A 13,648-nucleotide genomic window follows, 5' to 3' on the forward strand; every position below is an offset into this window, starting at 1 on the left:
CTACAAGCTGGACGGAGAGAACAAAATTAAGGTATGTAATGCACGTCAGCCGGACGAGGACCACCTAACAGAGTATTGCAGATTACCTTCGCCCGCAAGTAGAACGTACACTGCGTTCGCCTTATTATTGTATACGCGGAGTGTAAGATCTTTTGTAATGATGTGCTAATGTTTTTTTTTTTTTTTGCACTGGACTATGTTACCAATACCTGGGCAGCTGTGCAACGATATTTTGAGCATTTTTCTGGAAAGCATAGACGTGTGATTTCCTTTGGCATCGTAAGGAGAGACTGCGAGACTACCCAAAGGAAGTGCACGTGCTAAGGCGGCTTCTACTGTACCTTCGAGCGTGTCAGTCACTTCCGGCGTTAGCCTCGAGGCGCGACGGTTTGATCCTGAGACTGGGCCCACGCTGAACGTTGAACCACTACCATCGATAAACGCATCAACCAAAGTCTCGCACCATTACAATACTTGTCAGCGACATGCCTATCAGTTTCGTGCGTGAAAAAACCTCAACTTTTTTTTATACATCTGACGTTTGGGATAGGACGACGACGACGACGCATACCCTGAAGAGGACGTTGTTCAAATCTATCTGGCAAGTCAAGTCTCTGGTATGCCTCACGTTTGCTCTCCATTTCTTCTTGACTATCCTCTGTCTACGATAGATCACGGCTCCCAATCAGCCCCCGGATCGTCAAGATCCTCTAGTACCTCTTCCTCGATTGACGTTCAAATGGCGAACAACCTCCGTCTCGAGAGTCCCCAGCGCCCTTCTCGGCCGTCTGACGCGAGGAATGTAGGCGTGAAACGTCCTATTACACACGCCGAGTCCTTTTCGATCAATCCCACCAAAGTCCGGAGGACGGGATCCGGGGTCGCGTGCGCAGGGTCGTCACCGGCCAGTCAGACCTTAGACGCTGACACCCTAGACCCCTATATCATCGCCCACGACCAGTATATACAATCTCTACTTGACAAGAAGCGAGTTCCGTGGGGGACTATTTTTGAGCTGGCTCGCGGTGTTACAAATGGTTCGTGGCTTTGGTCCGATGTAACCGGAGAGCGCGTAGATCAGTTGTGCGGCACTAATGCTGAAACTGCACCTCGGGTCTCTAATGTCATGACTGGAAAGCGGACAAATGCATCTGCGGAAGCCATGGAGGTGTGGTACGTAGGGTATGAGTGTTTTGGCTGAGAGACCGTATCTCACCAGTTCATCTTAGGGTGGAGTACGATCGTGAGCAAGCTGCCATCCTGGAGAACAAGGGGCGCGGGCTGGGAGGGATGGGTCCGTGGCATGGGAAGGATGGATGGTATGGGGGAAGAATACAGCAGGTAGCGAGGCTAAAGGAGGCAAGGAGTAAAGGGTCCTTCTACATTCAGCTCGAAAGGCCCGAGATTAGGCGCTCCCACCGCTTTGCACGGTATCTGGGATCACGGCGAATCCTTCAGGTCAGGGTTCCTGACAGCTTCCTTTACCAACAGGGGGATGAGGTACGGAGATTCTTTGGATGTCACAAATTCATCCTTTGTGGTCGAGTTTTCCTTCCATTCCATGCGAAGGAGGGTGGAGTCTATATGGTGGAGAACAATCAAGGTTTTGGGCACCAGTGCAACCCCCAGGATGGTGACCATTACAGGTTGCCCTTCATGGACTTCATAAACTGGCACAACCCCTTCAAGCTGAATAGCCATCAGGTATGGTAAACTGCTCTGCGCATTTGTGGTATGCTCATGTTCAACACAGCCAATTAGTAAATGGTCTGCTCGTTGGGCATTAGGTTTGTCCACTTCCGTCCCAACAATTGCCTTTGAAGAGGAAAACATATGTTTTATTGATGATGAATGTAAGTCATTGTCTGCAATGTTCTTGAGCTTCAATTGATAAGGCTGGGTGTCTTAAGATGTGACTCCTGCTGACTGGGGTGGTGGAAAAGCCCCAGCTGAGAAAACTTACACTGATGGGTGTGGGTGGATGAATGGGGCTGGTCTGACTCAGATCATGAGGAGGATGGGATATAGCAGTAGACCAACTGCTGTACAGGGTAGAATTGGAGGGGCAAAGGGTATGTGGATGCTTCATCCAGACCCTGAGGAGCAGGTTGCTGATGGAAGGTGTAAAATTTGGATTCGGAGGTCACAAAATAAGATCTCCCTTGCCAAACCACTCCCTGAGTCCCAAAGAATGTTTGAGTTGTTGGCTCCTTCAAGGGTAACTGGGCCATGTCAATTATCAGCCCAGACTCTGGTCAATCTTACTCACAACAAGGTTCCCCATGAAGTAATCAAGAAACTCATGGCTCATGGCCTCCATGAGGAGGTAAAAGAACTGATTGATTGGGGGAGGCCTGAGTCTATGCTTAGGGTCTGGAGGGCAGTGGAAAAAGCAGGGCATGTTGTTATCAGTCGTATTCAAAGAAGGACTGCAGGGGAAGCACGTGCACTGGGTATAGGGAGGCTAAGGCCATGGGACAACCAGGAACAGCAGGATGAAGATGAGGGTGAGGTGGACAAGATGGAGATGGATGAGGATGAGGAGCAAGTTTATGAATTGGGGAAGGTTCCAATGCAAAAGTTTGTGGGGAGGACACCCTTTTCAGGCCAACCACTTGGCTTGTATGAAACAACACTGGAATTGCTCCAAGCTGGCTTCCATCCAATGAAGCTGAAGCTGTTGTTCAGAAAACTGGAGGTAGTCCTAACAAAATTGCTTGACAGCTATGTGCAAAGGTTTCACATCCCAGTGACTGAGTCAATTGAAGCATATGTTGTACCAGGTATAGATATTTCATTCTCACTGTATGGGTTTTTGTACTGATGGTGGTATAACAGACCCATATGGTGTCTTGAATGAGAATGAAGTTCACTTTTGTTCTTCAGAGCCATTTATTGATCCAGTCACTGGTGTTCAACAAGACACTATAATTGGACCTGTTTTGGTAAATTTACCATGTAAAAATCATTGCCTTACTGAAAAATTCCATAGGTCTCAAGAAATCCAACAAGGTTACCATCAGATATTCAGAAGGTATGAATGATTATGCACACATGACCTTGTGAAATAACATAGCCCCTCAGGTCACTGCAATCAGTCATCCAAAGCTGAGCAAGTATTTTAATGTCATCATATTCCCTGTCAGAGGGAAGTTCACTCTTGCAAGTTACCTTGGGGGAGGAGGTAAGTTCATGGTATTTTTGGAAGGTCTCAGATGTTTAATTGAAGTGTTTAGATTATGATGGAGGTGTGTTTTAATATGCTGGGTATAGTAAAACTGCACACTAAGCTGGCACTCTTTAGACACAGTCATGCTCACTTGGTGCAGAGAACTTGTGGATAATTTCAAGACCTCTTCCCGCTGTGAGGAGCCCAAGGGAGTCAGGGAGGCTTTTGAAAGAGAGGTAGAACATGTCAAAGATTTTGACAAGAGGATTTCTGGCTTGTCACTCAAAGAGGCACAGCAAGCCTTGCAGAAGGTTCTCCTCTTGGGCCTGGCAGAAACAAAAGTTGGCTTGTACTCAAAATTCCATGACCTGGCAGTTTATACAAAGGGGTATGCCAGTCAAGAGGCAATAAAACTAGCATTTATGTATGTGGAGAATTTAATCTATGGAACAAGACTAATTGAGAAACCAGGTTCACCACTTGCCTTGATTCCAGCAAAACAGGTCTCAGAGTCAAGGGGACTGTGTTTTCTAGAGACAGGAAAACTTGGGGTTCAGACAAGCCATGGTATGTCCACACCTTGGGGGGAAACAAGGGAGAGTCAAGTGTGGTCAAGAGAGAAAAACCACCTTTCATCTTGGATGCCTTGGTTGAATATGGGCATGCTCTGAAACAAAAACATCTCAAGGAGTATCAGCAGCATTGGGATTACCAGCAGGATGAGGAGGTTGATGAAGACTTGGCTGGCCCCTGGAAAGCTGCTAGAGCTAAGGCTGATCAGGCCAGGGCAGCAAATCTCACAGTATTTTCCACCAACCTGGAGGATATTGAAATGCATGTGCTGGGAGTGTTGGATGCCTATAAGAGGGTTGTTGCTGCTGCAAAGGACACAAAGGAGGAATCCAAGTCAAGTTCATCCAGTGATCCCTACACTGAGGTGGCTTGTAGATTTTTTCAGAAGCCAGCCTTTAGAGAATTCCAAGCATTCTCAGATAGGGATGTGTGCATTATTAAAGCTTCCTTTGCTGCACTCAAATCAGCCAATTTTGCCTTTTCTGTTGCATTCAAAGATTTATGCAGCATTAAAGCACAGGCATCAGGTAGTGTGCCTTTCACACACCTGTTTGCTGAATCCATGACCATTCCAAAAAAAGTCACCCAATCCATCTCTTGAATAGCCACAACCATACAAAAATAATGTATTGTTTGGTAGACTACTGGACTATATTAGCTAAACTTAGAGGTTCACTGCAAGCATTTTACAATTTTCTTTGCTGAAATAGATTAAAGGAAGAAAAACCATTTTATCATGCATGTTTTCAAGCAAATCCCAGTGTAATATTTCCTTCTTCTTGTTCATGTTACCCAAAAAGTTAAACAATGCTTGTGGTAGGGCATATCCTAACATTGCCAATATGCATACTACAGGCCATGCTGCATAGGTATGTGATCAAGCAGGTTTATACCAAACAAGGGCCACATTTTCCCTCATCAGAATTTAAGTTGTTCACTTCCACCTGGCTTGCACTCACCCCATGCATTATTATCTTCTATAAAAAAGGAACTACATATGGAACATGAGAATTCCAGACACAACCAGACCCTCTTCATTTGTTAACTTTGTCTCTCTGCAGATACCAATAACACTGGAATCATCTGCAGCAGATGCTACCAAATGATCAAGCAAATTTGGCATTACTTGCTGAAATGGACATTAGCTTCTAATGGATCAACCCACAAGAACAGGCATATGGTATCCACATCAACTGTGAATATGTATTTGTAGAATGCAGGATTGATCCCAATGACATTCCTCATCTAGTGGTATATCTCCAGTTCCAATGGTGATGTCAGAGCATTGAAATGAACACAATTGAGGAACTGCATCAAGAGAACTTGACTGTCATGTTTGTGATGGTTTCCAGGCTTGGATTGCTCTGTCAGTTTCCCAACTTTTACTACAACCATATACCTGAAACTCATTGTTGCAGTGACTACACTGATGCAAGAAGTGAAGAGTGCACTCATGGGACAACATAACCCTTGGACTCATACAAACCAGAGTATACCTTTCCATAATTGAGTTGCTTGGAACCTTCTCCAATGGATCAGAACATCAGAGGCTCTGGATCGACTTTTGGGTCAATGCCAAGGATGTTAAGAATGATACAGGGGATAGTCCTGTCATTACTGCTGTTTGTGATGTTTCCATCACAGATAATAAAGAGAAGATTGCATTTATTGTTGCACCTTAGGCACCAGTTTCTGGCAGCATCTCTGGTCTTTCAGATATAGTTTTTGTGATGTGAATGATGTATCTAAGAGACCCACTATCCACACTGGCTTTACCTGGCTTGTGCTAAGAATAGATGTGTGAATCAGTTGAGGAACTTATACCATATATATCCCACTTAATCATCATCACCACCTCTACCTTCCCTCCTGAAACCCTCATGATGCCACCTCCAGAGTGTATCCAAACCATCTAGTGAGCTTGCTCACAATGCTTGAGGTGAGCATCCTTTGGATGATGGTCTGCACCTGTCTGCAGTTGCAGGGTTACCCCAGTTCTCATGGTGTGTTTATCCTCTGTGATATGTGTTCCTATTCTGCAACCTGGTGTGTGCTTCCCAGCACCAGCTTGGGCATGGGCCAACATTTCTTGAGTCTGAAGAAATGGAAGGACAAGTGGAAAATGCAAACTAATGTTGTCATTCCAGGTCAAGATACCAAATGGCAATGTCTACTTCAACATTTGAGCAATCTTTTGAACCTCAAATCATCCCCACCACCTGTGCCATCTATGACTAGCCCCTCCCTGCTGGAAGACAGTGCCATCAATGATGCTTGTGCTATTCAACACTTCAATCATGTTGATGAACCATCCTTTGATGAGGATCTTGACTATTCTGCTTGACATGTGGCTTCAGGCTGGCTTTATGATAGCTGGACAGCAGTCATACCTTCAATTATCGACTCATATCTCCAGTACTTGACCAAAACAACTGGAAAACTGTTAGTGGGCTGCATTACACTGATCTTTAATTGTCACAGCAGGTGTGAACCAAGGTGCTCTTCCCTCCTCTGCCTGTATTTTGATTGTTCATTGCTGACTTTGTATGTTTGCTGCACACTGACATATTTCTAGGTTTGCTACTGTGATTATCCTAAGCTGTGCATGTGCACCACTTCCTCAAGTGCTCCTGTGTTCAGGCCTCTTCCCTACTGCCCCTTCTCAACCATGCATAGTGATTTCTGTTGAATTACTCAGATTTTATCATGTGCTATTTGAACATTCTTGTGACTCTATCAATGCCCTGGCTTCTGCACTCAATACCAATTATGAGCACCAAGGCTTCTGCTTGACCACCTGAGGAGTGTGTGCTCGACTTATCAAAATTGTCTAGCTTATGAATGTAGTTAACAGGGTAAAATTGTACAAGAACTGTTTCATCACAGCATCAGCCATGCTGTGCAGTGGTTTGATGTTTTGCAAATACACATAGAGCATCACATAGAAAATATAATTGGCCACTGTCACGAAATCATGTCAAAGAACCTTCATCATGCTCAATCAGCTGAGGAAACACTGCCATCACCTATCCCCCCATCTTCCAACCATCAATCTCTGCTGTCCCCAGATTTATGTGCATCAATCCTTGTCCAAAGATGCCCCACTTGTTTTGCAGGTACCACATTTGGACAACCATTGAGTGAAGGTGGTGATGTTCATGTTGCTACTGATGGGAATTTTCACCATCATCATTGGTGCTCAGCAGGCAGTTGTCCCCCTTTCTATGAGCTGATGTATTTCATTCCCAAGGCTCAAGTGGATGAGGTGGGTCATTGGATTGGATGGGCACATAAGCAGTCCCCAAGACAACATTGCGTTGTAAGGAATCCACATTCCTTGGACATGTAAGCCCCTATCATTGACTGTTCCATGACTATCATTAGTCCCCAGACCACTTGCATCCACCACTGTTTGTGCACTGTCTTCCTGCCTACCTTGCTGCCTTCCCATGCCCTCACACCCTCTTGCACAAAGCTGTACCTGCAGCTGCTGTGCTCCAGTCTCATCCTTTCTTCAGACTCTTTTCTTTTTGCCATGGTCACTTTCCCTTTATGCTAGTAGTATACCCTCAGCCCCTATGCAGGCCTGTCTTGTATGTATGTGCTGTTGTGTGGCTTTCCCTTACCAGTACTCTGTCTTACTTAGGTTCTGGGTTTGCCTGGACTATAAAGCCCTGTACTTAGGTACAGAATGATACCTTTTGGCACTCAGAAGGTCATGACAAGTTTCTTTTTCACTTTGTCTACACCACATGTCTCACATACCACCATGCATGAACTACATATACCACTTGCACTGCTTGCATTGCCAGTACTACACCATGGACCACACTGTGCATGTCATGAATCGTTACTGCTATGAAGTGCTGAGTCCTGCCTTGTAGTTTCAACAGTCAAGAACCCCTTGGGACAAGCAATTCATTCCCTTCATTTTATTGTTGTTACCTAAGCCATCTAGCTTGTATTATACAGCTACTTGGACTTTTTCTACAACTGGAGCCCACCACAAGGGATTCTGCTGTTGCTTCCAGAAGGTTGCTCAGGTGCACTGCCAAATGCACTGAACTAGAAAATTTATGCCTCCACTTTCACAACCTGAACCTGTCAGAGGACTCTGACCTCTTCCACCCTGTTTCACCCATAACACTGGATCATGTGCAATTACCCACTGACATTCTGTGGGTACTACCTGCAATCACTCCTCCTGATATTTTGGCAGATTGGAAATCCATCATGCCAGATCACCTGGATCTCACTGCCCCTGATTTTCCCAGTGGTTTTATCCACTTGACTCCCCAAAGACCTGAAACCCCACCATCACCTTTAACACCCATCACATCATCTGATTCATCATCACTGATGCCCTCTTTTTCCCATCTCTTTGATGCCTCTGAATCTATACCCAGAATCCCAGCTCCATCTGCCACACTGCCATGACCACTTACTCAGTCACAGACCACCCATCAGCCAATTAGTAACCTACTGTGAGTCAAAGTGTGGTTCAGTGGTGAAAACCAACCAAAACCAACTCAAAAGATGATAAGAGTGAGTGGTGGTGTGCCTATGCAGTACCTAGATGGTAGAACCTTTGATTTGGGAGGGTTTTTTGTGAGCTACAACACTCAAAGATGAGTGCTGAGGGTTGGGGGTGCTCCTGATGAAGAAGGAGCAGGAATGCAAGAGAATGCAATGGGGTAGACTGCTGTCAGCCTACAGAAGGATGGATGGCAACTTAATTCAATGCTCTGAGCTGCACTGAGCTCAGGGAGGACTTGGAGTGAAGTAGATTGATGATAGGCAATAATAAGTGAAGTAGATGATAGTTAGACCCTTAATAAAGTCTCAACTATTGAAGCTGCTGAATGATTTACTGAGTGATGATAAAATGTGAGCAAGAGGGGCTCTCTGACATCATCTTCTTATTCAGCTATCTAAGTACAGTGATTTATATACAGTACAGGGGTGTTGCCTATGGAAAACAAAGTGCAAACACTTGGTAAGTGATTGGTAACTGATGAGTAAGGAATGTAAGCAATGGGTAATTGTCTTAGAAAGCATTAATGAGCATTGGTAAGGATAAGTAAGCCAAAAAGCAAAGAATCAGTAAGCAAAGTCAAAAGATCGGTAAGTATTGGCAATAGGTGAGTCAAAGACAGTCAGAATGTCAAAGTATGAGTCAAGTAATGTCAGAAACTGGGAAAGTGCACTGGAATTGCATTGGGGGGAGGCTGTGCATGTCACATCTTGAAGAGATCACTTCTGGGCCAAAGTGGGATGACAGAGAGGCAGCACTGATCTGATGGCAATATAGTACATCCAAAAGTGGACAGGGTGAGTCAGATGTCAACAGGGGTCAAGCTTTGGGGGTCTGTGGGGTGACAGGAGCATAGGGGATTGCAACTTTCCCCCCCTAACTGTCCTCTCAGTGAAGCAAATAAAAACTTCATGAATGAGGCTCTGTTGGAAGAGAGGATGAAGGGGGAGCATCTTCTGCTGTATCTTGCAATAAGGAGGCAAGATGTGCATCATACTCATCATGGATGTGATCAGGGAGAGTGGAGAACAGTAGATTATACTGTAGCTGTCACAATTTTGGAAGAATGATGGATGAGACTGGTATGAAGACATTGCAGGGTATGTGCTTACAGTACACAATGTTACCATAGAGGTGGTTTTGGGGTCCTATCCCAGCTATATCTGAACAGACTAATCATCAAACAGATTTTCCACATCATTTTGCAAACAGCTATAATTTGATCAATGGTATACCTAGGAGGGTTTCAGCAGTGCTTGGGGCCAAGGGTGGCCACACAAAGTATTAGATATATAATACCCATTGTTATTTGAATACCCTGCCAAAAAAAACTGACCAGATGTGTAGGTGGTGGTGTGGATTCATTGTGCAGTATCAAGTCACATGATCATAACCAAACTGGCATACATGGTCATGTGGCCCCTGGCCATCTACCCCTATTTTCTCTTGGTTTATGGATTAATATGGACTGAATTACAAGCCAATCTTTGAAAAAGTGCAAACATCTGGACAGTTCTTGAGTCACTGTATGTTAAGGGTTGGTACTTGGTCAGAACTTAGCCTCATTAAAAGTACTTCATATATTCACTGACTTGACACATGGATAAGCCTTTGTTTGCTATCTTAGGAGCTAACTTACTTTGAGGATGTGCATACCTGAAAATTCATCATTTCAAGCAGTCAAAACAATCTCCCAGGTTATTTAGTTTTGATGGATCAATTATCTGACTGTCCGCTGACTTAGGCAAGAATCACGCTATCGCACGAACAACGGTGCTTGCGCAGCATGTCGAGTTATGATTGCATGGGCACATGGTAGTAACAATATGCAGTGATAGCATAGACGAGGGAACAGTAGACAAATACACGCAGCGCGATTAAATCTTAGTTTCGTACGCTACCGGTGCCATCGTTTGTGGAGCGTTGTCGGCAACCGAAACGATGTGTGCTTCACGAGGGGCAGCGGGAATGCGCTTGAGGCACACACGTTCTTTTGGGAGAACGGCATTAATTATAAAAGATAGACACTAAAACAACGGACACATACCGCCCTTCTCCTTGGCTTCAACGTGTGCCTCGTGATTCCGCTTCACACGATCCAGAAATTCTTGTCGGCACTTCGAATGCTTGACGTGCTCGACCCGGAGGTTAACACGCTTTTCGATGTAGCGATTCCCCACCACCTTGTAAACGATCACGCCGACGGCATGTGGGGTGACGTTGTAGACGATGCCCGTTCGTCTGTTCGCCAGTAGTCAGCATAGGACGGGAAAAACAATAACAGCTAAGACGAACGAACCCATGGTAGTACTTATGGGGCATACCCTTTTGTTGTGCAGCGTTAGCCTTGATGTCCACGATGTCACCGACACGATAGTTGACCAAGTAGGTCGAAAGTTTAATTGGGCCATGGTCTAGGTGTTGCCAACTTGTATTAGCGTCGGTCCTGCGAAACGAGAAACATGAAGTTATTACCTTTGAAGCCCCGCTTGAACATGTCGCGCGTGCGCGCGCGGTAACCAAACGAGTGCGGCATCTTGATGTCTGCTCCAAAGTCTGATCAACGAAGCGGCCCCACCGAAGGCCACAAATGATACCTACATCGTTAGTGTCGGTATCGACGTCGAGAATGTCAGGCTTGAGCTTGAGGCCAAAGGGTTGACTCGGTTATCTCCGAGTGGCTTCAGTGCAACTGTACAGTTGTGGCTGCTCGTCTGTTGTCCCACCTAATTTGGTTACCCAACCGTGGACAGCTGAATCCCGTCAAGGCGACGTCTATCCTCAAGAAAAATGCCAAGGTACAGTCCTGCTCATGCCGCTTGTTGCAGGATGGATCTGATATGCTTGTAGAGCACCACGGAATCATAACAAAACGTGAGCCATTTCGTTCTTTTGGGATTTATACGGAAGTCTGTGTGGGGGTTTCTGGGTGCTGATGGAGTCTTGCTATTCTCTGTGGTAATTATCCAGCTACAAGGTCCCTCGTCGACCATTCGAGTCTTCCCGTCTCGATGCTGAGCTCAAGGTACCGTAAATCTCATATGATCTGGGGAGATACAAAAGCGCTGAAGATGTTTATTTCTACGCTCATTTAGCTTGCTGGCGAGTACGGCCTTCGCAACAAACGTGAAATCTGGCGTATCGGTCTCGTCCTTTCGAAAATTCGTCGTGCTGCTCGTGAGCTCCTCAAGCTCGAAGACAAAGACCCTAAGCGACTTTTCGAGGGTAACGCCCTCATCCGTCGTCTTGTCCGGATTGGTGTCCTCGACGAGACTCGCATGCGGCTTGATTACGTGTTGGCATTGAAGGTCGAAGATTTCTTGGAACGTCGGCTGCAAACTCAGGTGTTCAAGACTAACCTTGCAAAGAGTATTCATCACGCCCGTGTGCTCATCAGGCAACGCCACATTCGGTAAGTCAGAGCAAATGATACGCCAATGGCTGAGCACTCATTCCTCTCAGTGTTGGAAAGCAAATCGTTAATGTGCCATCGTTTGTGGTCCGTCTGGATTCACAGAAACACATTGACTTCGCCCTCACCTCGCCATACGGAGGTGGACGTCCTGGTCGCGTCAAGCGCAAGCGCGCTGCTGCCGCAGCCAAGAGGGAAGAGGGTGGAGACGAGGAGGAGGAAGAGTAAACGCTTCACTATTACTTATATTAGGTTGTATGTCATTTCCTACATCACGATGTCCTTCCATGCTATGGACATATGCCAAAACACTCCATGACCTCACTTCTGTTTACTTCTCCGATAGTGAATCACTGAGACAGTTAGATCGGTTGGCATGCAATGCAGGAAGCACGTAAGACCAGAAGAGTAAGGAAACTCGAATGTGTATTACAAGGAAATGGCCTTTCTGGTTCCCCGAGAAGCAATATCCACCAACCCTCACTCTATAGTGTACCGCAGGATCGATTCAACCTATGGTTTAGCTACCCCACCCCACTCTCCTTGAACCTCTTGATGTTTAGGGTTAGGTCATTGGATACCAGTTCGTGAACGCCCGGTCTCTGCTCGTGGTCTTGCACCGGTTGTACGGTTCCAGCTATCCACTTAACTCATACACGGTTATTATGATTTTGTCCAGATAGCTGATACTGCTAAGGCTGAGGTTTCGGGAAGACAATCCTTCTAAAGATGTGCCTTCCTCCAAAGCCGTCTTCAGACTTGCTTCCATCAGATTTCGAAGTTGTGCAAGTCCCTCACAAAACGCAGCTTTGAGGGTTTCAGTTTTTTTTTCAAGGCCCTTGCTATATTGACTCCTACGACACTCGTAAGGTAATGAAACAGTTGAGGAGCTCTGTGCAACTCACCTTCCGTTGTGAGGCGTTCCACGCGAAGTTGGCGGTAGCAGATCTGCGATACCCACAATACATCCGCTTTCGGAAGAAGCTTCCCACCCTTGACAGAAATGTGAGTAATGTGTTTCATACGGGAACTTAGACACATAAAATCCAGTAGCAGAAAACCCAAATCTTTCGCTGCCTATCGGGCCGTCTATCCATGCCTGTGGGCGACCACACGGATTGGGCTGCATTAAGAGGAAGTCGCGACTTAGCACAAAGTATGCACCCGAAATCAATATCAACGGCACCTGCAAGAAATGTATGACCACGCACGTAAGCACATAGCCACTGGAGCCCCCAGTTGCAGCTGAATTCAGGTCGTGCTGAGAGAGAAGGACCTTGACGGTCATTAACAGTGGTCTCAATGCGGGCATTTCTTTCAAATATTCTTGGGGTCACCTTCGTGCCGCCGATATTGTTAACGACAGTGTCGAACCGCAGTGATCCCAATCTGTGTAAGTGATACACCCGTATTACAAGGATGCCGAAGTATAACGCACCAAATTCAGGTTTTGTTTGAACACTGACAATCGGGACTCGAGCGTGGTTCCACACCTGAATTTGAGTAGCTTCTACGAGCCCTACCTAGTTTAACTTTTAGGCTATTTGGAACAAGACCTTGTGATCTATCTTCTCCGGCATCGAAAAGCAACATCTTTATCGCTATCGGGCACCTCAGAGTCGACCAACAGATAGCGACAGGCTATACCTACCTGCTGTAGAGTCCCAAACCTTGGGTAATGGTGCCAAACATTTCTACCCGACATTCACGGAAACGCTTCCCCAGGACGGCGGCGAGGAAGTTATATATGTACCTGATGTGCCTCGTGCTTCTTTTGCTGCGTAGGCACTACGTGTGATTCGAATTGTGTGTTGTCAGAGTGCAGACCTGAACAAACATCCTGCTCAAACCAAGTCGTGATTGAATTAGATCGCAGGTGAACTCGGCAACGGCTCTGGTTGCTGCTTTATGCACTTTATTCACCCCCAGCATGGTCGTGCGTTTGTAGGAGATGGACTGT

General features: G+C 45.9%; 3 protein-coding genes across 3 annotated transcripts; 2 read left to right on the forward strand and 1 right to left on the reverse strand.

Moving 5' to 3' along the window:
• Positions 1 to 4,987: 4,987 nt before the first annotated feature.
• F5J12DRAFT_728440 (uncharacterized protein) lies at positions 4,988 to 5,137 on the reverse strand (the record flags this gene model as incomplete). The annotated part of the gene is made up of 1 exon (XM_051741883.1): positions 4,988 to 5,137. The coding sequence occupies one exon, from the start codon at positions 5,135 to 5,137 to the stop codon at positions 4,988 to 4,990; it is 150 nt and encodes a 49-aa protein (XP_051594642.1).
• Positions 5,138 to 6,357: 1,220 nt separating this feature from the next.
• F5J12DRAFT_728510 (uncharacterized protein) lies at positions 6,358 to 6,543 on the forward strand (the record flags this gene model as incomplete). Its single annotated transcript, XM_051741886.1, has 1 exon — positions 6,358 to 6,543. A coding segment is annotated over one exon (186 nt), but the record flags the coding sequence as incomplete, so codon positions are not given.
• A 50-nt stretch (positions 6,544 to 6,593) lies between these two features.
• Positions 6,594 to 7,091, forward strand: F5J12DRAFT_728469 (uncharacterized protein; the record flags this gene model as incomplete). Its single annotated transcript, XM_051741884.1, has 1 exon — positions 6,594 to 7,091. A coding segment is annotated over one exon (498 nt), but the record flags the coding sequence as incomplete, so codon positions are not given.
• Positions 7,092 to 13,648: the final 6,557 nt, after the last annotated feature.

The sequence above is a fragment of the Pisolithus orientalis genome, assembly GCF_024613125.1.
Source record: "Pisolithus orientalis strain OTSU chromosome Unknown F5J12scaffold_84, whole genome shotgun sequence".
In the NCBI taxonomy this organism is placed as follows: domain Eukaryota; kingdom Fungi; phylum Basidiomycota; class Agaricomycetes; order Boletales; family Pisolithaceae; genus Pisolithus; species Pisolithus orientalis.